Raw genomic sequence first — 25,934 nt, forward strand, 5'->3', positions numbered from 1 at the left:
TTTACTACAAAACTTCCATTTCCAGTTGTCCTGATCTATATCTTGCCACTGGACCCAGTAGTAACCACTCAGTAAAGGCCATTAAGATATCTAGGGGAGAAGTGATGAGGGCCCAGACTAGTGTGGTGAATGTGTTAGTGGAATATATATATAAACACTTTTTTCTGCATGGCTTATTGAAAAGTGGTATTTAGGATTTGAGCCAGTTCCATCAACATGTGAGCTATGGGTGGAGAAGGGTAGCACTGGGAAAATGTACAAAATGATAGGCTAGTGATTTTATCTTCAGCTTTTTTCTGTATACATTACTTCATGGCAGATTCTTTTTAACTCTCTTCACATTATTTCTGAGTTTTCTTTGGCTTTCTGTTTGTGTAATTAGATATGTATGTGGCAGGGGGGAGCTAAGAAACTTCTCACTCCTCCATCTTTACAATAAACCCCTCTCCTTAAAAAGAAAAGAGTGTAAAAAAGAAAAGTGATGTGTGTGTGTCATATCTCCCTTACTAGAATGTAAGCTTTTTGAAGGTAGCAATCATGTCTTTGTACCAATTCCTTGAACAAGGTCAGTCAATATTTCATTCACCCAGTGACTGTTTTGCATAACTCTGAATTGGGTTTTGATAGGTGGGACAATATCCCCAAGAGACTGAACACAGTAGAAATGCAAATCCTGGTATTATTGTTCCTTACCATAATCATTTAATGGTTATGTGGTAATATATCCAGAATAATTAGATAATACTTCCCAAACCTGTTGCAAATAGAGAGCGCTATATTTTTACTTCAAGTATGACTCTGTAGTAATCTAAAGTAAAGGCATTTACTTTGGGGATTGAAATGATGAAAGAAACTAGAACACATCTGGATTTCTTGACTAACTTGATTGGCTCCAAGGTCAAGGATGCAGGTGCTTAACCAGCATATTTTATGGCCTTGCTTTATAATCCAAGGGTCTCAAAATCACAGTGTGCCAAAACTAGAAAGGAATTTAGCTTCTTTGACTCTATAACATGGGGATGCAATGATCTTTAAGGTCTCACAGAGGTTAAGAGGGCTCATGGTAATGAATAGAATGCTGGACTTGGAGTCAAGAAGACCTAGGTTTAAATCACATCTTTGACACTTAACCTAGCCCTATGACTCTGAGTAAGTCATATACTTTCTCTTAGCCTCAGTTTCTCCATCTGTAAAAGAATTGGTTGGACTAAATGACTTCTAAATCTATGGTCTTGTGATCCTAAAAACTTGTATAAGAGCTTATAATTATCAAGAGCTGGAACTTAAGTATGTTTTCTCCAAACAATAATTGATTTGTTCATTCTGGACAAAGGGGGAAAAAAGTAAAAAATATGACAACCCCAAACTGCTTGCAAAGATCTCCCTTTTCTAGCCCAATCTCTAAAAAACAATGAATGATATTCATAATTATAATCTGGATCCCAGCTAAGCAAGTGTATACTATAAATCTGATTGGTAGAGTGAGATTCAGGTACCCCACACCATCTGATATTAGTAGAGTCCAATTTTTAGATAAGTAGCCAATAAGAATTCACAAGTCTGAAGTACTGAAATTACAAACTAAAGTTAAAAAGTGTCAGCCAACATCGTAGACAATAAACTTGGAGATGACATGAAGCTAGGCAGAATAGCTCACATGCTATCTAAATTGAAATCTAAATCTAAAAACATCCTGACAGTCTAATGCACTGGACTGAATCTACTAAGATTGTATTTAATAGGGATAGACATAAAGTCATACATTAGGACACAAAGAATCAACATTACAAGGACAAGATGGGGGAGGCTTGATTAAAGAACAAGTGTTCTGAAAAAGATCGTGGGGTTTTAGTGGAGCGCAAGCTCAAAGAGTTAACAATGTGATGTGGGATGATAGCCAAAAATGCTAATGAGATGTTGGGTTGAATTAAGAGAAGTATACCTTCCAAGAATAAGGAGGTGGTGGTCCTCTTGTACTCTTCCGCAGTCCAAGTACCTTTGGAGTATTGTGTTTAATTCTGGGCACCACAATTTTAGAAGGATAATAGTAAGTTGGAGAGCTTCCAGTGGTAGGCAACCAGGACAAGGAAGGGACTTGAATGCTTTCAATATGAGGGTATGTTGAAAGGACTGGGATACTAAGATAGATTTAGAGCTGAAAATGCCTTGCAGACACCGTGGAGCTCAACATCCTCATTTTACAGATAATAATAATAATAATAATAATGATAGCTAACATTTCTGTAGTGTTCAATATGTGTTAGGCACTGTGTTAAGCACTGTATAATTATTATCCTCACAACACTGGTCTTACTGACTACAGGTTCAGTACTCTACTGCATCACCTAACTGCCTGAGCAAACTGAGGTTCAGAGAAGGCGAGGATACGTTACTTAACAAGGATGGACATAGCCCTGATACTGGAATCAGGAGGAAGTGAATTCAGTCCAGCCTCAGGCATTTCCTAGAAGTGTGACCCTGGGCAAATCATTTAACCTTTGCTTGCCTCAGTTTCCCCATCTGTAAAATGAGGATGATAATAATAATAGCACCTACCTCACAGGCTTGTTGTAAGAATTAAATGAGGTAATAATTGTAAAGTACTTATCACAGTGCCAAGTACATAGTAAGTGCTATATAAATGTTAGCTATTTCTTGTTATTGTTGTTTTTGATGTTGTTGTTATTATTATTATTATATTACTATGTAAGATTCCCTTCCTAAAACTTTGCCTGTTCAGAAATGAGGAAAGCTTTGTCAGCCTCTCCTTTTGTTTTTATTTTTTAAAGTCACTTTAAGTTGTATCGGCAGTTGTCGCTACCTCTACATGGGATGTAAGAAAAAAGATAAATTTAATGTGAACTGACTTGGGGTCTTTTTCTAATTAAGCAAATATGATTTCTTCCAAAGTCTCATTTTGACTCTCATTTCCATCCACTTTAGAACAGCTGGCTTTGATAGTGCAGGCAGCCTTCCTTTTTCCTACAGTACTGTAGTGATTTTGGCATGGAAAAGGTGACAGGTTGCATTCACACACCCCTTGTGAGCTCATGTGAGTAACCTAATCCCATCGCTCTCTGGGTCTGCCTGAGTCCTGAGAAATGGCACAATCTTCATCTCAGCCAAATCCTGGATTGCTCAACCAATTCACAGGATCATAGGATTTAGAGCTGCCACGGACTTTAAGGATCACTTAGGCCAGTGTTGGACAAGAAGAGGACGCAGCCCAAAGAAGGAAAATTACTTCTAAAACTACACAAAAATATCTAGGACTCTAGGTATTTCCATTAGACCATCTTGTCTCTCAATTCTTTTCAATTCAGCAAACATTTGTTTGCATATTTTGTATAGGGCACTATGGTTGCCTGAGGGAAGAGGATAAAGAAGAGAGATACAAGGTGTAGATAGAACAAAGTCCCTGGTCTCATGGAGACTGTAGTCTGGAAGTAGAAATAAACACACAGGCACACAGAGAGGTTCAGGAAGGTAGGTGATCATTGCTACATAGGTGGGAGATGTGCCCTTTGCGTTCAGGGGACAAAGCACACAGAATGCACTCGAGGAAGGGATAGGATATAAAGCTGGAAAGGTGGGATTGTACAAGATTGTGACAGGCCTTCCATACCAATCAAGCAGTTAAGACTTTACTTGATAGCATAATAGGTAATCTTTGGTAGATTCTGAGCAAAGGTGTAATATGACCAGATGTTTGCATAAGGAAGATTAGTTTGGGACTGGCATGAAGAATCTATAGAAATGTTAGCTATCATCATCATTATTATTATTATTATCTGTAAAATGAAGATGTTGAGTTCCACGGTGTCTGTAAGGCATTTCCAGCTCTAAATCCATGATCCTAGTATCCCAGTCCTTTCAACATGCCCTCATATTGAAAGCGTTCAAATCCCTTCCTTGTCCTGGTTGCCTTCCACTGGAAGCTCTCCAACTTACTATTATCTTTCCAAAATTGTGGTGCCCAGAATTAAACACAATACTCCAAAGGTAGTCGGACTGGGGAAGAATACAGGAATACAAGGAAGAGAGCGGAAGTAGAGAGACCTGGGAAGGCGCTGTTGCAATAGACCAGACAAGTAGTAATGAGAGCCTAAACTAGGATAGTAACAGTGGGAATAGACATTATGAGGAGATGGGGGCAAAAACTACTATGGAGGTATCTAGAAGCATTGATTAGTGGAGACAGCACAAGAAGTTTAAATTCAGTCCTCAAAGGTCTGTGACAGGAGTGGGGAATCTGTGGCCTTTTATTAAGGGGATTATGTTCTGTGGAGTTTGGATTCAGACAAATGGCCGCAATTGAGGACCTAGAGGGCCACATGTGGCCACTAGTTGCCCACCCTGGTCTGTGATTTCATTAGTGTACAGACTCATAAAATACAGAATCTAAGAGTTGGGAAGGACTTCAGTAGCTATACTGTATACAAATGGTCACCAAAAAATTGCTTCAGGACATGAAATGAAGAGCAAAGCACTAGCTTCCACTGGAACCTATTCCAGTTTTGGATAACTTGCATTCCTGAGAAATTTTGGTCTTGCTTTCCTTACATCAAATACCTGCCACTTACTGTAACTTCTAAATATTAACCCATTCTTCCAAGTTCTGACTATTGGAAGAAAAGACAAATTCATTCCCTCTTCCACATGACGGTACTTCTGATATTGAAGATAGCTATCATGTCCCCTCTAAGGAAGCAAGGTAGCACAGTGGATAATGCTGAAACTGGAATTAGGAAGATCTGAGTTCAAATTGGCCCTCAGACACTTACTAGCTGTGTGACTCTAGGTAAGTCTCTTAACCTATGACTCAGTTTCCTCATTTGTAGAATAGGAATAACACCACCACCTACCTCCCAGAGTTATGAGTATAAAATGAGATAATATTTGTAAAGGGCTTTACGAATGTTGAAGTACTATGTAAACGTGAGCTATTATTAAGTCTTCTCATCTCTTGTATAACCTTCCTCAGTTTTTTTTTTTCAACCAGACTTTAGATAGAATGTTCCCAATACTTCCCACCACAGCCATTATATTCTAGACACGCTCCAGCTTATCGATGTCTTTTAAAACTGTGGTACCCACAGTATCTAGAAGTGGCCTAATCATGTGAGACAGCTGTGTGATACAATGCATAGAGCAGCGGGCCTAAAGTCGTGAAGACTTGAGTTCAAATCTATCCTCAGATACTTACTAGCTATGTGACTGTGACCCTGGGCAAATCACTTAACCTCTGTCAGTTTTCTCAGCTACAAAATAGGGATAATAATCGAACCTACCTCCCAGGGTTATTGTGGAGATTCAATGAAATGGTTTTTATAAAGTACTTAGCACAGTCCCTGGCATACAGTAGTCTCTTAATAAATGCTACCCTCTCCCTTTCTCCAATCATTGTATTCTAGACACATTCCAGCTTGTCTATATGTTTTCTAAACTATGGTACCCAGAAAACAGAGTAGAAAACAGAAGATGCCTAATCAAGAAAGAGTACAGTGGGATTATAACCTCTTTCCACCTCAATCCTATGCCTCCTTCATTGCAGACAAGATTATCATTACCTATTTTGACTGCCAGATTGCAGTGCTGGAAAGTGGAAAAGATCTGTCAGGATTTCTATAACAAACACTCATTGTCATCAACAAAAATAGAACCAGTAAATGTGTATTCCGACTTCATGATCCCCAATGTATTAGAAGTAAAAGCTGCCCTAAAGAAAACAAAGATGGGAAAAGACGTTAAACTAAACCAGGTATACACAGAACAGGTCTTTACTAGAGTGGCACAATTTAGAGGCATTTGAGGGATTGATTCACAAGATAAACCAGAGGAGGCAAGGAGTCCAAACACTTAGAAAAAATCATAACCCTTACTACTCAAAAGAAAATAACCCAGAAAATATCAATAACTGTTTATCCACATACCTTCTTTTCCGTCTCCACAAAAGCTTTATGAGAAAAATCTACACATTTATCTAGGATGTCCCTGTTAAAGGCATGAGAAGGGAACAGGCAGGCTTTTGCCAATGGTATTTTACAAGAAACCACAACTTTGCAGCCACACAAGTGCCTGGAAAGGGTTAAGAATACAAGGTGTCAATCTGCTTATCCTTTGTAGATCATACAGAAGCATCTGATCTGGCAGAGCATAAGATGCAGAGTAGCCTTTGGTACGTACACGAATCAATCAAGCACCAAGCATTTGTTAAACCAGGTACTGTCTAGTAGTAACAAGCACAGTGCAAAAATGAAGCAGTTCCTGCCCTTACATTTCCACTGGAGGTAACAACATGTGCATTAAGAAGAAGAAGAAATAATAATAATAATAATAATAATGATAGCATTAGGAGAGGCTTGCAAAGTATTTTACCAATATTCTCTCATTTTATCCTCACAACAACTCTGAGAAGTAGGTGCTATCATCTAAATTTTGTAGATGAAGAAACTGAATTAGGCAGGTTAAGTGACCTGCCTAGAGTCACACAGCTAGTAACTAGTCTGAAGAAGATTTGAACTCCAGTCTTCCTGACTTGAGGTCCAGTGCCATATCCACTGTGCTACCTAGTTGTTTTTACATAAATATGTACATAACATAAACAATATAAAAACAAGGTAATTTGGAGAACAGCACAATTTGCTGAGATGATTAGGAAAGACTTGCTATAGAAGGTAGTGCATGAGCTGTGTCATGAGGGTAATTTGGACAGACATACTAGATGGATAATAAATGCAATCAGAGTTCAATGGAAGAAAAATGAACTAAATAGCCTTTCAGAAATTGTACAGTTCTTTTAATGACCTTAAGCTTCTTCCTAAACAAAGACCCTATCTATTTAGCATCAATATTCTTCCAGTGTTGCTATAGGACTGTGAATCATGGGATACTACCCTTTGAAGAATTAAAGATGAAGGTCACCCAAAGGAGAGGCACATGGTGGGTGTGAGTAACTACAGCATATTATCTGCCAATCAGCATTTATTAAGGATGCTGTGCTAAGTGCTGATGATACAAAGAAAAATTTTAAAAATAGTCTTTACCCTCAAGGAGCTCATATTTCAATGGAGGAGACTACATATAAATAACTAGGTATATAAAACCAGTAGCTGAGGGGACTGGTAAAGGTTTCCGGCAAAACATAACATTTGAACTGAGTCTTAAAGAGGCCAGGCAGTTAAGGAGGGAGACCATTTTAGGAATGAGGGAGAGCCAGAGATGAGATAACAGAGGGAGTATCACGGGAGAACAGAAATAGGTAAGTTTAGCTATATTATATTAGCTGTGGAGGAAAGCAAAATATTCGAAGACCAGAAAGGTAGGAAGGGGTCAGGTTATGAAGAGCCTTGAATGTCAAAGGGAAGACTTTATATTTGATTATGGAGGTAATGGAGAAACACTGGATTTTCTTGTGTGACATGCTTTAAGGAAATTACCTTGGCAGCTGAGTGGGGGATGAATTGGAGTAGGAACATGATTGGGATCAGGGAAAATAGCTAGAAGATTACAATAGTCTAGGGAAGAGGTGATGAGGCCCTGAACTAGGTAGGGTAGTGACTGCATGAGTAGAGAGAAGGGGATACATATGAGAGATGTTTTGAAAGTAAAAATAAGATTTGATAATGGATCGAATATATGGGGTGAATGGGAGTGAGGAGACAAGGGTGTGAGCTTGGTTGACTGGGAGAATGGTAGCACCCTGAACTGTAATAGGAAAGTTCTGAAGAAGTTTGGGGGCGGGGGGAATAATTAGTTCTATTTCAGACATGTTGAGTTTGAGATGCTTGCAGATATCTAGTTTCATATGTTCGAAAGGCAGTTGGTGATTCAAGACTTGAACTAAGATGATAGAGTATGACTGGATATATAGATCTGACATTATCTACCTATACATGATAACATGGAAGCCAATGAGATGACTAAGGGAGATAATATGGAAGGAAGAGACCGCTGGGCAGAGTCTTGGAAGAAACCCATGCTTAGTAGATCCAACAGCAATAAAGAACCATCAAAGGAAAATGAAAAGAAGTCAGAGAGATAGGAGAACTAGGAAGGAGCAGTGTCATGAAAATCTAGAGAGGAGAGGAAGGAAAGATAATGTCCTGAGCGGGGTGGGGAGTGAGGGGAGTCAACAGAAAACAACCATCAGGATCTAGACTGGTTGACAAATTTAGATAGAGCGCACTTCTAAGGCGAGTGATTGCTGAATGATGAAAATAGAGGGGGAGTCTAGAAGTGGTGGGGGGGGGCAAATCTTCTCACTGACCACTGAAATGGAGGTGGAGATATAAGAAAATGTGTAACCAGTATTAGAAAGGGAAGTGGTGTCATCAGGAAGGAGCCAAGTTTCAGAGACTGATAGGAAATGGAAGGAAGAAGAAAGGGAGAGGTTTCAGATGAAAAGAAGTTTGTTAATTATGTATCAGGTATTCCAGAGGTCACAGTAAAAGAAGTAGGCATATCTGGAGTGGGAAATTGGGGGATAGAATTGGGGCGAATGGGCATAAAGAAATGAGAATTTCAGGATTGTGAACAGTGTTTATACATCAACAGTGGAAAGTTCAGACTCATGGGATGGGGAGAATATAAGAGGGGTTAGATTATGCTAACAATTGAACAATGAGTCCAGGTACAATGACTGGAGATTCATTGAGGGGGGGTTTGCAATTAGACTGTTAAAGTCCCAACAAAGAATCATGCATGAGAAATTGTGTAAAAGGATATTATCAGAAAGATATATGACTGGGAAAGGTGGTAGATTGGTTAGGTCACAGGACTTGGGAGATAACTTTTGGACATCTCTTGTACCCCATTAGCATCTACACAGTGTCAAGAGATCTACATGAACATCCTGGCTCATTAAGTGGAACTCTTCTTCCCTCCCCTCCCCCACTTCCTATGTCCTCATGGGTGATTTATGGGAGAAAATGGACATGAGTTATACAGTTCACACTTTCAGTACAGTTTTTTTAAAGTAAGAGCCATAGTCCAATATAAATTTAATGTCTAGTTTTCTTTCTTACTCTGAAGGAAAAACTCAGCTGTGAATAACTAAAGTGGCTTTGGACACTCTGTGATGAGTGAGTCTATCATTTCACACAACTTGTGAACTGCAAATACATTTTCACTAGAGAGTTGTCGTCAAGGCAGAACTCTTCACTTAAACAAACAGATCATTAGCTTTGGGAATGGAAATATAAACAGAAACATGATGTATCTACTAATTTTTCTTTCCTTTTAGAGACCGTTAACTGTAGGTTTTAAGTTGCAACATGTCTGCCCCCTTTCCTCCCATTGGGAGAAAGTAGGAGTATTAGAATCAGGCAAAACCAGGGCTCTGATCAGAAAGAGCAAATGGAGAGATTCTGACAGTCTACAAGAATGGCAGGACTGAAATAAACCAAGCAGTGGGTGCGCTGCAGATGTTTGTCAGAAACACAAGCAGTATCCAGGCAGCTGCTGGGAAGCCATTTATGATGTTCTCTCAGGAAATATTTTCTTATGTGACAATAATAATACAGCTGCTAAAATAGACTTTTTCCTCCTCCTGAATTTGTGGTCAAAATAAGGTCAGCTGACAGCCTAGTGTTCATTAGGTGTATAAGAACCATGCATTACTCACCCAATCAATCCCAGGGGCTCCTCCACTGAGTGCTAAACCATTTTTCCTCAGCAACAACTCAGAGACTTGTTCAATCATAACATCCTAGAGCTGGCAGGGTTCTTAGATAATGTAGTCCAGATCATGTAATCCAGCCTTCTACTCAACCCACCATAGAAGGGAATCCCCTGTGTAAAATCCTTGACAGATGATCATCAAACTGTTGTGTTAATATCTCTAGTGACAGGGAAATCACTACCTACCAAAGCAGTATGTTCCCTTGGTGGATAAGTCTGACTATTATAGAGCACCAGAACCTGACTTCCCATAAATCCCATTCCCCTAGCTGCTGTCATGCTCCTGGTTCTTCCCTCTGGAGCCAAACACAGACTATCTAACCTTCTTCCATATGGTAGTCTTTCAGATAACTGAAGACCCTTATTATGCTCTCCTTATGCCTTCTCTTCTACAGGCTAAACCTCCCCAGTTCTTTCAACCAATATTTATGTGATATGGTTTGCAGACAGACCCTTTTCCATCTTAGCTGTTCTCATCTAGATGCACTTTAATTTACCTCTGTCTCATTACAATAGGGTACCATCCCATGATAGAAAGAGTCCTACAGTCTAGAGATCTTAGTTGGAAGAACTTCTCTGCCACAAACTCACTATGTGATCTTGGTTGTCACTTCTCTCTGTGTCTATTTCATCCTCTGTAAAATGAGAGTTGGACCAGATAGTCTCTTATTAGAGGTGTGCTGGAGCCAATTCATAGTGGCTTTCCAGAGCCAATTGTTAAATATCACATAAATATCACATATTACCTAAGCATTTACACCTTAGAAATTGGCAAATGCTACAAATCAGGACTGAATTTAATTGTTTTGTTGATTGTCTTAAGAAAGTGATGGAGAAAAATGTTAGTAATGCAGATTAAACTTAAAGTGTGTGCATTTCCAGAATATGTAATCCAGTCTCCTACTCAATGCAACATAGAAGATAATCCTCCAAACAACATCCTCAACAGATGGTCCTCTAGCTGTTGTATTACTATCTTTTTTTGCCTTTCTTTGTATTTCTAGTGTTTAGCACATAGTAGGCACTTAATAAATGCTTGTTCACTTAATTTGATAGAGATAATATGGCATTGTGGATAGAGAACTTGAGCCAAACAGACCTGGCTTCCCTGCTCTGATACCTACTGGCTATGTGACCCTGGGCAAGTCACACAAATTCTCCAGGCAAGCACTTTTCTGCAGTTGCAGAGAAGGTGTCTCCTTATGGTGGAACAGGGCATTTTCTCACTTGAGAGTTCTCTATACCAGTAAAATAACAGATCTAATAGTGCTAATTATCTTTTGTTTTTTGTTGCTTTGATCACTCTCAATTCCCCTACCCAACAAGACATCTTTTTGTTTTTGTTTTTTATTTTTTAAAAAATATTTATTTATTTATTTTTAGTTTTCAACATTCACTTTTATAAGATTTTGAGTTTTAAAAATTTTCCCCTTCTCTCCCTTTCCCCAAGACAGCATGCAATCTGATATTGTCTATACATGTACAGTCATATTAAATATATTTCCACATTAGTCGTGTTGTAAAGAAGAATCAGAACCTAAGGGAAAACTACAAAAAAGAAAAAAGCAAAAACAACAAAAAAGAGAAAATAGTATGCTTCAATCTGCATTCAGCCTCCACAGTTCTTTCTCTGGATGTGGAGAGCATTTTCCATCTTTAGTTTTTTGGAATTGTCTTAAATCATTGCATTGCTAAGAAGAGCTGAGTCTATCAAAGTCGGTCATCACACAATGTTGCTGTTACTGTGTGCAATATTCTCCTGGTTCTGCTCACTTCACTCGGCATCAGTTCATGCAAGTCTTTCCAGGTTAAGATATTTTTGTAAAGAAAGAGAGACAAGTCTGAAAAAAAGAGAAATAAACACCAATATTCCAAAAGAATATTGATATAAAACAGTCGAATAAAATATTAGCAAAGAGTTTATAACAACATATTAAAACTACTGTGTACTCTGATCAGATATGACTTATGCCAGGAATGTAGGGCTGATTCATTATTAAGAAAACTATAAACATAATAAACCATATTAGCCACAAAATATTGAAGCCACAAGATGTAGAAAAAGCCTTTGACAAAATACAATTTCTGTTAAAAAAAACATTGAAAGGCATAGCAATAAATGGACCTTTGCTTAATATGATAAATGATATCTAAAACCAAGAAGTACCATTATCTCTAATGAAGACATATTATAGGCATTTTCAAAAGATTGGGTTAAAATAAAGGTGGCCATTATCACCACTATTATTTTATGTGGTTCTAGAAATGTTCACTATATTAATAAGACAAGAGAAGGCAACTGGGAGAAGAAAAATGGGGTAAAGGAAACAAAAATATTGCTTTTTGCAGTTGCTATGGCCTCTTTAGGGAAGCCTAGAGATTTACCTAAAAGTGCATTGAAAAATTAATAACTTTACTAAAATAGCAACATGTAACTATTAGCTTTTTCATATATTGCCAATAAAACTCAGCAAGAAGAGATAGAAAGAGCAATTCCACTCCAGATGTATAAAACATTTGGGAATCTACCTAACAAGACAAATGGGTTCAGTAATTATATGACTAGAACTAAAAACACCCTTTACAGAAATTAAGTCAAACATAAATAATTGGAGAAATGATAATTGCTTATGGCTGGGTGGTGCCAATATACTAAATAAGACAGTACTCCCTACTTTACTTATTAGGTGCCATAGCAGTCAAACTGCCAAAGGGTGGCTCTTACTACTGGAAAAAAATGACACAATTCATCTTGGAGGGGAAAAAAAAAAGATCAAGAATCTTAAGGGCAATAATGAAGGGGAAATGGGAAGGAAAGGGGACAGGAGGGGGACCAGCAGTACCATATCTAAAACTATATTACAAAATAATAATCATGAAAATCATTTTGGTATTGTTTTAAGAATAGGAAAGATGATTAGTAGGACATATTGAGAGCGCGCATAGTGGCATAGTGTTATAAAAGTCAGTGATCACAACTCTTGGGATAAAGGCTTGACAAAACTTTCTGTGTAAACTGGAAAGTAGTCCAGGGCAAATTAGGTTTATGCCAACATTTCACATTCTATGCCACAATAAGCTCCCAATGGATATACATATTAGATTTTTTGAGAGTCACATCATAAAAAAATAGATAAACATGGGAGGAGGTACCTTTCCCAACCATGGAGGATGACTTCATAATCAAATAACAGATAGAGAAGATTGCAAAAGATAAAATGGACAGAGTCAACTGGTACTCTCAGGGTTCTAGCAGTAACCCTGAGGAGCTGTGCTGTTTTTCCCCTAGGGGGCAATTCATTTCCTTACCTGTGCCTTTCTTGGTTTCTGTATTTGTTTATATTTATTGTGTTTCTGTTTGATGAATTTGAAAATAAGAATAATGATAACCTGCTCACTTCTGGTTTTCTTTGTACTAGTATTTTTTTTTTAAATTAATTAACTTATTTATTTTTAGTTTTCACCATTCACTTCCATAAGATTTTGAGCTCTAAATTTTCTCCCCCTCCCTTCGCTCCCCCCACCCCAAGCCCATGTGCATTTTGATATGGGCTTTACATATATATTCATATTAAACATATTTTCACATTGGCCATGTTGTAAAGAAGAATTAGAGCCGAGAGAGAGAGAAAGAGAGAGAGAGAGAGAGAGAGAGAGAGGAGAGAGAGAAATAGAGAGCGCAAATAGTATGCTTCAATCTGCATTGAGACTCCATATTCTTTTTCTGGATTCAGATAGCATTTTCCATCATGAGTCTTTTGGAGTTGTCTTAGATCCTTGCTTTGCTGAGAAGAGCTAAGTCTATCAAAGTTAGTTATCACACAATGTAGCTGTTACTGTGTACAATGTTCTCCTGGTTCTGCTCACTTCACTCAGCATCAGTTCATGTAAATCTTTCCAAGTATTTCTGGAGTCTGCCTGCTCATCATTTCTTATGTAACAATAGTATTCCATTACATTTATATACCACAATTTGTTCAGCCATTCCCCAATTGATAGGCATCCCCTCACTTTCCAATTCTTTGCCACCACAAAAAGAGCTGCTATAAATATTTTTGTACATGTGGGTCCTTTTCCCATTTTTATGATCTCTTTGGGATACAGACCTGGAAGTGGTATTGCCAGGTAAAAGGATATGCACAGCTTTATAGCCCTTTGGGCATAGTTCCAAATTGCTCTCCAGAATGGCTGGATCAGTTCACAACTCCACCAACAGTGCATTAGTGTTCCACTTTTCCCACATCTTCTCCAACATTTATCATTTTCCTGTTTTGTCATGTTAGCCAATCTGATAGATGTGATGTGGTACCTCAGAGTTGTTTTGATTTGCATTTCTCTAATCAATAGTGATTTAGAGAATTTTTTTAATATGACTATAGATAGCTTTAATTTCTTTCTCTGAAAACTGCCTGTTCATATCCTTTGACCATTTATCAATTGGGGAATGACTTCATAGTCTTATAAATTTGACTCAGTTCTCTATATATTTTAGAAATGAGGCCTTTATCGGAGACACTGGTTGTAAAAAATGTTTCCCAGCTTTCTGCTTCCCTTCCAATTTTGGTTGTATTTGGCTTTTTTTTTTAACTTTTCAATTTAATGTAATCAAAATTATCCATTTTGCATTTCATAATTTTCTCTATCTCTTGTTTGCTCATAAATTCTTCCATTCTCCATAAATCTGACAGGTAAACTATTCCTTGCTGTCCTAGTTAGCTTACAATCCAAGCCAAGTTCTTTTCCTAGAAGTTGGAGTCTTTGGGTTTATCAAAAATAGATTACTATAGTCATTGACTACTGTTTCTTGTGAACCTAACCTATTTCACTGATCCACCACTCTATTTCTTAGCCAGTACCAAGTAGTTTCGATGATTGCTGCTTTATAATACAATTTAAGATCTGATATGGCTGGGCCACTTGCCCTTGCATTTCTTTTCATTAATTCCCATTGATATTCTGGACCTTTTGTTCTTCCAGATGAATTTTGTTATTATTTTTTCTATCTCTATAAAATAATTTTTGGTAGTTTGATTTGCATGGCACTGAATAAGTAAATTAATTTAAGTAGAATTGTCATTTTTACTATATTAGCTTGGTCAACCCATGGGCAACTGTAGGCTCCCAAATATTTTATAATATCTACAGTAACTTTAAATGGAATTTCTTCTTCTATCTCCTGTTGTTGGGCTTTGTTGGTAATATATAGAAATGCTGATGATTTATGTGGGTTTATTTTATATTCTGCAACTTTGCTAAAGTTGTTTATTATTTCAAGTAGTTTTTTACTTGATTCTCTAGGATTCTCTAAGTATGCCATCATATCATCTGCAAAAAGTGATAGCTTTGTTACTTCTTTGCTTATTCTAATTCCTTCAATTTATTTTTTTTCTCTTATTGCTGAAGCTAACATTTCTAGTACAATATTGAATAACAATGGTGATAATGGACATTCTAGTTTCACCCCCGATCTTATTGGATATCCAGTACTCTTAATACCTGTTTTTTTTTAATTGAATGTCCATCATTTATTTTTGATGATTAGGCTCAGGTTTGCAAAATATGTTACCTTGGATTGTATCTTCAACTTCTTTGCTTTTTAGAACATACTATCCCTTTCTCTCCTTCAGTTTCTTATGGACCTTTTGTTATTCAAATTTCTTTTTCCTTTTTTTTTTTGAAGGTTTTTCTCCTGATCACTTGCAAAATTTGTGGATTGTAGTTAGCATTTTTAAATTTAACCACTATGGCTCTAGGAATTTGCAGCATAGGATTTTTTTTTGAACTGGAGGCAATCTGTGTTCTTTCGATTGGCACTTTGTTCAGAACACAGATGTTCAGAAGTTCTGGGATGTTTTCTTGTATCATTTCTTGAAATGTGTTTAGGTTTTTTGACTTTTGTTCTTTTGGGAGACCTATAATCTTTAAATTCTCTCTATGCATCCTGTCTTCAAGATCAAAATATTTTGCCTGAGACATACATCCATACACACACGTGTATATATGTATGTATATGTACATATATTTTCTTTTAGTGTTATTGCTTTTTGCTTCTTTTCTACAGATTGTCCTCCACATCTATGCACTTATATTCACAATCCATTGTTACTTTGCCACCATGAATTTAAGTTTTTCTGTTCTACCAATTATTTCTGCTGTATAGGACATATATTCTACTTTCACAATTCTTAGTTTTCTCTCAAATTATTTGGGAATATCTTGCTGTGATTTCATTCTTTCTTGAGAATTCACATAATCCTCTGCCTCATGAAGTGTATATTCATTTTCCTTTGTCATGCACTATTTTTTCATAGGTATGTGGACTAATTTAAGAGATCTGGAAGCCATATTCCCTTCTGTTATTAATATCTTCTTTGTTGGTTATCTCCTTGTACTCAAATACTTTGAGTTTTCTTCCACCTGAGATGTTAGTTAATTTCAGTCTTTCCTCACTATATTCTGCTATTGCTTACTTTCTGAGTCTTTTCCCTTTGATGGCAATTTCCAGAGGTACTACACCTAAATCATCTTATCATCCTTCCATGCTTGAAAATTCACTTTTTACAAGCCTCAGTGTCTGACCAAATTGACTTATGGGGGAACAAAACCTGGCTCAAGTGGATGCCAGTTCCATTTCCTTGAGGCCTGGTGGAGCCACACACATGCTGGCATCTTGTCACAGTTCACTCTCCCTCTATTCTCTGACTGAGTACTGTTGCAGAACAGCATGTTGCCACGCTGTCCTCTCAGGCAGAACATGGTTCCTACTTTCCATATTGCAGGGTAGATGTAGATGCAAACTTGAGCTCTGTTACAAACTTACATGGGTCAGGTTGTTGTAACACCATGTCAGAGCTTGAGGGCTTATGAAGGAAGTGGTACTGAGATAGTGCATTAGAGACTAGGTATTAGTCTTCTCTGCTCTTAGTTAGTCAGGTTATCTCATTAAGGTTCTTGGTGTCTTAGACCATGGATATAGATAAAATTCCTTTGTCTCTTGTGCGCAATTCTTATTTTGGAGAGACTTTAGAGTTTAGAAGGATCAGAGAAAAATGTCTAGCTGTCTGTCTTATTAGTCTCATCCTGTGGAGCTATACTTTTAGGACTGTTGCTCCCAATCCCACACTGGTATGTCCCCATCAACAGTCAGCCAGTAGCCTCAGTTAGCTTTTATAAAAGGCATTTATTTACTCATGTGGTATGGAAAGAACAGTTGGTGCAAAACATTTCCCCCAAAACCTGAGAGGAGCAGTCTCTTACAAATATACATAGTGTCTATGGGAAGAAAAGTCTTAAACTTGGATTATGATTGTAATGAAGTACACATGTGGAACTATTATGCTGGAAGTCCTTTTCCTATGGAATTTCCCTTAGCTCTTCTATGGGCTCAAAGGGTTGGGCCTTTCTAGAGTCCATAGAAGGCACTTCTGTCTGCCACAAGAGAGCAGGAAGTTCACCCAAGTGACTGCTGTCTTATGTCTATTTGTCCTTAGTGGATTTTTCCTCTCCCTTTGCAGATGTGTCTCCTGCCACTGGCCACTGCCACTCTGGTGGATGTTATAATTACTTGCCACTATTCAGCCCTGACCACCAATAGGCTCTTTAGTGGGACCTCTGGACCATCCAAACTCATGAGGAATGTCTCCTGAGCACTTTGTCTTGAAATACTTATTCACTTGAGATCAGGAAAGAATAAACACAAAGAGAAGGACAGTCACATGTTCACAGCCCCAGGTTGTAGACAGCGTGACAGGTGTCTCATTTCACCCATCAGATACGGCTGCCATGTTATTTGATTTTGCTCAATTGTTTCGTTCTGGTTATCAGGGAAGGCTCACTTGGGCCTTGTGGGAAGGGTATATCCAGAAATAAATGCAAGATAAAAACAAAAAAATCACAAAAGACAGGAAAACTGAGGCATGAAGCCATTTAAGTGATTTGCTCAAAGTCCCATGGTAAAGGTAATGTAGAAGCAAGGTTAATAACCCCTGCATGTCAATTCAACTCAGTTTAACAAGTTGAGTTTCATTTTTGTCTTTGTGTCTCCTATCTCAGTGCCTGACACATGGTATGTATTTAGTAAATGTTGGTTTAATGAATGAATGCATGCTACATGCAAGGCTTTCTTCCTAATAGTGAGAATACAAAGATAAAATAAAATAAGGTCGAGACTGTTGGAAGAGTTTACAACCTCCTGGGGTATGAAGACATACGTACACAAAATGATTATGAAAGAAGAATGTAACAAGAACTGGCAACGAGTTAGGGAGAGGTAGACAAAGAGGATTCAAATTTAGTCAAAAGCTAGACTCCTTGAAGGATAGCAGTGTGAGATAAAGTTGAAAAGGTGGGTTAGAGACAGCTTTTAGAGGGCTTTGAATGATAGGCGATAAAGAGGCCCCGGAAGTTTTCTGGTTGAGGAGCATGGTCAGGAGCTGCTACTGGATCTAGCTTCCGTGACTGTTCTTTCCATTCCTTAAGCTAGTCTCAACCTCCCTCCCTGGTCACTAAGCCACTTTCCCCTGCTTCTGTTTTGCAGAGTCGTCCAGGAGGACTGTGCCCCTTCCTCCATCGAGTGTGCTGTGTAGCCCTACCCCTCCAGCTCTTCTTGCTGTCCCTGCTCTTACTTCTGTTGCTGCTGCCCCTAGGACAAGAGAGGTGGAGCTGTGCCTTTTCCAACAACTTCGCCCGTTCCTTCAAGCTGATGCTGCGGTATGAGGGCCCTCCACCAACTTAGCAAGCACCAAAAACCAGGAGACAGCAGGCTTGTCATTCCATGCTCTGGTCTGCCCTCCAACTCCAGGATTTTTCCCAAGGACATAGCACTAACTGGAAATGTGGTCAGAGCCAGCCGGCAAAACCTTAATCTGTTTTAGCCCAGCATCAGTGTAACTGGAGCTAAGTTAATTTTTTTATACAATATTATATGACTATATTTATAACATATGTTTGTATGTGTTGTTAGGGAATGAGATGCAGGCTATATACATGTGATAGATATTCTTCGTGTATGTTTAAATACATAATTACTGTATGTTAATGGAAAAAATCCTAACCTGCTTCTCAGATATCATTCTGCAGTATTTTTTGTAGCCATGAAGAACAAATAGAGTAACATCTCATTTATCTGGAAATCAATTCTCTGCTATCTAGACTCAACTTAGAACTTGACAGGAAACCAAAAAGAAAAAAGTCTCTGAACAGCTAAAATAGATACACGCACTAAAGTTCATGCATTTTATTTATTAGAGCCTCTCTGGCCCTCACTCAGAGTTTACTTACTCTTACTTTTTATAAAATTCTAACTAGTGATTGAAGCACGCTAAAATGTGAGTTAGCATTGCTGTTAACGTTATTATTATCTGGTCTCCCAGTCCAAATCAGATTAGAAGCAGAAAGTTACTGTCTTCCTCTTAAATGGCATTTTATGTTTTACAAAATGCTCTCCTCCCAACAACCCTATGATGCAGGTAGTTCAAGTATCATGGGGTCATATATCTAGAGCTGGAAGGGACTATGAAGGTCATCTCTTCCAGTTCCCTCATTTTACTGATGTAGTAACTGGGACACAGAAATTAAGTGATTTGTCCAAGGACAAACAGGTTACAAATCTGGGCTCAAACTCAAGTATTCTGGCACTAAGTCCAGTGCTCTTTCCAAGTGGAGAAAGGCTTAGACATGCTTTCAGAAAGCTCAGAGCCTGTGACCATTCCAGGGAGGCATAAAAAGCCCTGATTATTTTAGGAGCCCTTAAGAGTATCTCCACAGGGCCCAGAAAGCCCAGGCTATTAAAAAACAAACAAACAACTAATGTTAATCCTCTGGTACCTGTGCCAAAGAGGCAGCTTAGGGGAATGAGTAGAAAGCTGACCAAGTTGGGAAGACTTGAGTTCAAACCCTGCCTCTGGGTAGCCATGAGAAAATTGCTTATTTTTTAGTGCCCCAGGAAGCTCTTGAAGACCCTTAAGTTGCAAAGCAGGTGTGATTCTTCATTGGAAAGAAATTTCCACATTGGGAGTTCCTTATATCATGGAATCATAGTTCTAATTTTTAAAAATCTCTGTTGAAGGAGTCAGGGAGGTATAATGCATTTTAGGAATGTGGGTTTTCATCTAAAAATGGTTAAAATAATCATAGTTGGTATGCTTTAAAGAAGAAACCAGTTATCCAGAAAATTCACTTAGGTGGAATTGTTCCTTCCCCAATCACTGTGAGGCATAGCTCATAAAAGTTAGTGCTGGAAGGGACCAGATAAACAAGGAATTACTGTATTTGCCTTACGGCTAATTTTGTATTGTTTACAATCCAATTAAAGGGATGAGTAAGAGGAATGTTTGGAACTTGTGTGAGAAATGCAGTATAGAAAATAAGGCAATGTGCCCCAGATATGGGGCAACCTCACTTTGGGACCTCCATTGCTGTTCATCTCTGACCTCCCAGTTTCACACACACACACACACACACACACACACACACACACACACACACACACACACACACACACACACACACACACACACACACACACACACACACACACACACACACACACCCTAAAAGCAATGTACAGAGGTTAGACCTGATTTTGAGGATCTTACAGATGAGGCACCATGTTAGAGCAAGTGCTGTCTTACTGTCCTCGGTCAACAAATTGGCCTGTTCCCTCTCCACTGCCTATAATTCTTGGGAGTTTGTGCTTTAAATCTGGGTCAATATTTGCCCTTAGTTAGTAGGAAATTTCTCTTTAAAAGAAAGTCACCACTAAAGTGTACTAAGTGCCTACTCTTTTTAGAAAGCTTTATCAGTCTATACAGTCATGTCCTATTAGTCACAGTAGTGCAGGGCAATAAAAGAGATCTGAAATAGATTATTTTTGAACATCCTCTCCATCTCTGAAGCCTCTGACATTCAGCAAAAATAGGTGCTCCTGACCCTAAATTTTTTCTATTAACTTTTGGCATCAGAATAATACTGGAACTAGAAGGTACCTTTGAATCATAAAATGTTTGATTTGAAAAGGACCTAAGAGGAAATTTTGTCTAGCTTCCACATAAGATAAAAAAGCTGAAACCCAGAGAGAGAGAGAGAGAGAGAGAGAGAGAGAGAGAGAGAGAGAGAGAGAGAGAGAGAGAAAGTGATTTGCCCAAGGTTACAGGCCCAGGTCTTTTGATTCCCTGTTGAGTGACTCTCCTGGGGGCTTTCTGGAACTCATAGTTCATTTCTTACCACATCACAAGAGTCATGCTTATGTTCCACCCTCAGTGGTACATTGCCAGAATATCCTCTCAGCTCTGGCCCAATGTTAGGAGGGCCCTGTGGGTAGTTGCAAGCAATCTTCTCATAGATAGTGAAAAACTTTCTATATCACAAAGTGAAAAAATTATGTGACCGATGGAAGAACATATATTTTATTTGGAAAATGAAAGTATTTTCTTGTTGAAATCTAGAAATGGGCTTTGTCCTAAGTCACATGGGCTTTTTAAATTGGGGTTCACCACTTGGGTGAAACAACTTCTGCACTGATGAAACAAAATATATAAGGTCCCTGATAAATTCCATTCTAGGTTTTATTCTTATGCTGATACCCTTTTTTGTACAAGTGTCTTTGGAACACTATAATCCAAACACTGTCCAAATTTCAGGGTACACAAAGGGCAAAAAAGCATCCTGGCTGCAAATAAGCAAGGGGCAGCATCTTCTCATCAATGATCCAAGTGGAGAAGTAGCCTCAAGGAAATGTATGGTCAGAAAAGGAGGTGGGTCAGTCATGTTAGAGTGAGAGATAACAGATGGGCAGCCTGAGGACTGCTCTGGTACCAACAGAAAGTTCAGAGATCTAGAAGAAGGTGCCTGGCCTGTGGAGGATGTAGTAGAGAATGTGGATGAGTTCACCACGCAGCAAGAGAACAAATCCTCTTGTCTGTGTCCTCTCTCTGAGCCTCTACAGAGGCTCAACCCCATCTGCTGGCCTTTCAGGCACACTGTGGTATGTCCCAGTGGAGCACAGATCCATGCAATTATTGAAATATTATTTTCCATATAAGTAATTTTTCATGCTTGGAATTCTCTCCTTCATCTCTGCTTCTTTCAAGGCCTAACTAAAATCCCACCTTCTCTGAGAAGTCTTTCCTGATCACATTTAATACTATTCCCTTTCGTTCATTATCTTCAATATAGCCTGTCTATATATCTCGTCTGTACATTGTTATTTCATGTTGTTTCCCCTATTAACCGTAAGCTTCCCAAAAGCAGGCATTTTTTGTTTTGTTTGTATCCCCAACAATTAGGGTAGTGCTTTACACACAGTAAGTGCTTAATAAATGCATATTGCCAATGAGAGTGTTTGTAGGCCACTAAGCCAAAGGCATACATTGCTCTCTAATTAGACTCAACAAGTATCTTCTGTGTGCAAGGCATTGTGCTAAGTACGGGAGGATAATTTATCCACCTTTGAGTCAGTGAGCAGTTGAAAGGTAAGCAATTAGAGGAAGGAGGAATAAAAGAGGTATTGGGTCATTTGCCTCTGGTAATTGAAAGGTGACTAGAAAAGACCCTCTAATTTCAGGCAAGTATCCCAAATGTGTTCAGGTGCATGTATGTGTGCGAGTGTGTGTTTGTGATTTTATGTGGGTTTTAATCCTGAATTTCCCATTAACTTACTAGCTTTGGCCTCTCTGGGCCTCAAGTGGCTAGAGAAGACGGATCTCCCTTCACTACTGAGAGGAACAAGAAACATGAAAAAGGAGTGAGGAGGACCAAAAAGATGATAACCAATTAGAAAGAAGAGACAGCAAGCAGAAAGTAGAACAGAGGAACAGAAAGGCAAAGAATGAGAGGAACCATTTTTCTTCATTAGTGAGAAGTCCTCTAGGACAGAGGAGGAGAGAAGAGGAATACTAAGGCATATTGGGCAGAGGGATGGACAACAGAATGTTATGAAGTCATAGCAAATGAAAATGGAGTCTAATCCAGGGATAGGAAGGGAAAGGAGGAGACGTGAAACCCCCAAGGACTCTTTTCCTTTGAGAAACTTTAGAAAAACTCAGAACTCAGACATTAGAGGCCAAACCTTGAAATACAGGATGTTAGAGTCGGAGTGGACCTTAGAGACCATTTAATTAAATCCCTTCATTTTAAAAATGAGGAAACTGAGGCTCATAGAGTGGAAACTAACTTACTTAAGGTTGTACAACTTGAGATCCCGATCCTTTACTACTTCACCAAAATGTCTAGAAAAATATCATCACTTGGTGGAGGGGAGGGGTGAAAAGAGAAAGGAAGGTAGGGAGAAAGAGAAAGACGTGTTGTATAAGAGGCAGAGGGGTGGACTTGGAGACAGTAATACCTGGATTTGAGCACTTACTAGCTATATGGCCACGGGGAAGTTAACTAATCTCTCTGAGTCAGTTTCCTCATTTGTAAAATTTGTAAAAAATAAAAAAATAGTGCTATACCTTACAGTGTTATCATAAAGCTCAAAGGAGATAGTTATAAAATGCTATATAAATATCAGTTATGATTATATTTTTAATACATGTTGATGGAAGAAAACAGGTTGGGTGGTTGGTCTGGGCTGGTCTTAGACTAGCATCTGACAAGCTGAGGCTACCATCACACCTAGTAGATGTGGTACAATTTCACCTACAAGTGCAGAAGCTCACTTAGTTTTCCTATTCACCCTTGACCAAGTTTTAAAATTGTAATAACCTGAAAGGCAGAAACCCACAGCCCTGGGCAGTGTAAAGTGGTGTAGGAAACAGTAGCTGCCAACCCCTTGTATTCTTCTGATTTCTAAGCCAGGGATGCATCTGCTTCTTCTCAGAGGGATGTGTGGAGGAGGATGGGGAGGAGGGATAGAGTTCTGGCAACCAGGGCTTCTGTTCTTCATGTATGTGGCTCTGCTGAGTAGGCCTTGCAGATAGACGCATTCAACTGCTTAGGATCGTAAGCTTTTGAAACTTTGAATATCACACAAAAGTTGGAAGGGATCCCAGAGGTCCTCTGATCCAACTCATATCTGGCCAAGAATCCACTCAATAACATTCCTAGCAAGTTCATCCAAACTTTGAAAACCTTGAAGTGGCTTAGTGAATTGAGCACTGGGCCTGGAGTCAGGAAGACCTAAGTTCAAATTCAGCCTCAGACATTTACTAGCTTTGTGACCCTGGGAAAGTAACTTAACCTCTGTCTACCTCAGTTTTTTCAACTGTAAAATGAGTACCTACTTTCCAGGATTGTTTTTGTGGGGATCTTATTTTTTATAAAGTGTTTAAAATAGTGCCTGGCACTTAATAAATGTGTATTTCCTTCCCCTTCCTTACCTGAAGAGGGAGCTCATTTAACTTTTGGAAACCTCCCACTGTGAAGATGGGCAGCTGGGTGGTGCAGTGGATGGAGCACCAGGCCTGAAGTCAGGAAGACCTGCATTCAAATCTTGCCTTAGACACTTACTATCTATATGACCCTGGGCAAGTCACTTAACCTTGTTTGCCTCATCTGTAAAATGACCTGGAGAAGGAAATGGCAAAGCACTCCAGTATCTTTGCCAAGAAAACCCCAAATGGGATCACAAAGAGTTGGACACAACTAAAACAACTGAACAACAACAAACATTGTGAAGAAGTGGGTTTTTTTTTCCTTACATAAAATCTGAATTCCACCCAAGCAGAATAAATCTATTCCTTTCATGTCACAGACTTTCAGGGACTTGAAGACAGTTATCCTCTCAATTCACAGAGGAGGAAATGGAAAACTTAGAGAGTTAAATCAGTTGTTCAAGGTCATCACTAGTTAAAAAGGTCATGAGCCCAATTTTTTTGTATACCCAAATCCAGTGTTCTTTCCACTGATTATTTCTCTTTGACAAAAAATAAAGTAAAAATCCTTCAAGACCTTTCTCTAAACATTCTGTGGTCTTCACATGAAAGGTATTTAAAGGTAACCATGTCCAAACCTCCCATTTTACAGACAAAGGAACTTTAGCCCAAAGAGACTAAGGGATTTATACCAGGTCCTACAGGGAGTAAGTGGCAGAGCCTGATTTTGGTCCTAGGTCCTCTGACTCCAAATCCATCATTCTTTACCCTGGCTGCAAACTAGTACCCTATGGCCAACAGACTTTTTTTGCCTTAAAACTCTGGATTAGGAATCAGAAGCCTTGGGTGCCAGTCCTAGCATTGTCTCTTACTCTTTGCGTGCCTTTGCCCAAGTTATTTAACCACTTCAGGTATCATTCCCCTCCAATGAAGGAGTTGAAGGAGACCTCTCAGGACCTGGACACATGTCATTCTATAGCCTACATTCTAACATTTCCTTGTTCTTAGGTCTCCTCCATCTATATCATTCCAGAGCCTTAGAAGGTCCATGAGAAAGAAACTGTCCAAATATCCAGAATACTAAGTCTCAGCCAACTATTTTAGTTCATCATACAACCCAAAGCCAGTCTGCCCTAAACTTCCCAGAAAGATTGTGTCCATACTGTGTGGGCTCTCAGTGGTCAGCAAATGTACCAGCTGCCTGTCATTTTTTTCTTCCTTTTCCTACGTTGCCTGGAGGACTCAATCTCATTTTGAACTTATGCACCAGTCATATTTAATTTCTTTATTCAGAGCAGCTTTTTAGTTATCCCAATGCATGAGTATTATTGTGTTCATTGAATCCAGCTAAAGCTTTCTCTCTCGGTTTCATTTTACAAGTTAAATACCCCCTATCTACCCCCTTTTCAGAATGTCAAGGTATAAAATCCTGTAAAGGAGAAACAAAGTTCACTTAAAAAAAAAAAGCTTCTACTCTGAGAAAATTCTTTACAGCAGAACAATCAAAGCCTTTAAAAGTCAGGGCTAGAAATACTGAAACTACCTTAGCTTCAAACACCCAAATGGCACCAACATAATTATTCTGCTCTTCACAAGCTGGAGCTGTGGTTAGCTGTTCTACCTGCCAAATGCCATATGATCAGAGCAGTAGCTCTCCCAGGGATAAGGTCTTCTTAAAAAAAACACTCAGAAACATCTGGGAAATATAGAAAATGCATGAACCTCACAGGAACGCTGTCCGCTAGCCTTGAACCTGTCAAAATTTGTACAATCCCTCCCCCTCCTCTTAGGATTTGGAATTAGAAAGGATCTCAGCAATTATCTAGTCTAACTAAGGAGTTGTCTAAAAAGGCTGATGCGGACATACAGGGATTGCATTGACCAGCTTAAGTTTTTTAAAAGACAAGTTTTTTTCATTTCTTTTTGATACCTATTAACTAA

At 38.7% G+C, this 25,934-nt stretch overlaps 1 protein-coding gene across 4 annotated transcripts in view; it reads left to right on the forward strand.

Moving 5' to 3' along the window:
- SYNE3 (spectrin repeat containing nuclear envelope family member 3) overlaps positions 1–20,186 on the forward strand; it is a 175,226-nt gene extending 155,040 nt beyond the window's left edge. For all 4 annotated transcript variants that reach the window (XM_027856572.1, XM_027856573.1, XM_027856575.1 and 1 more), the window contains one exon: positions 18,218–20,186. In XM_027856572.1, the coding sequence (XP_027712373.1) occupies positions 18,218–18,415 (198 nt within the window). In that variant the 3' untranslated portion in view covers positions 18,416–20,186. The remainder of the gene's footprint in view (positions 1–18,217) is intronic.
- The last annotated feature ends 5,748 nt before the right edge of the window (positions 20,187–25,934 follow it).

Source organism: Vombatus ursinus, unplaced genomic scaffold, assembly GCF_900497805.2.
Source record: "Vombatus ursinus unplaced genomic scaffold, bare-nosed wombat genome assembly UNPS02011572.1, whole genome shotgun sequence".
NCBI classification, from domain to species: Eukaryota; Metazoa; Chordata; class Mammalia; order Diprotodontia; family Vombatidae; genus Vombatus; species Vombatus ursinus.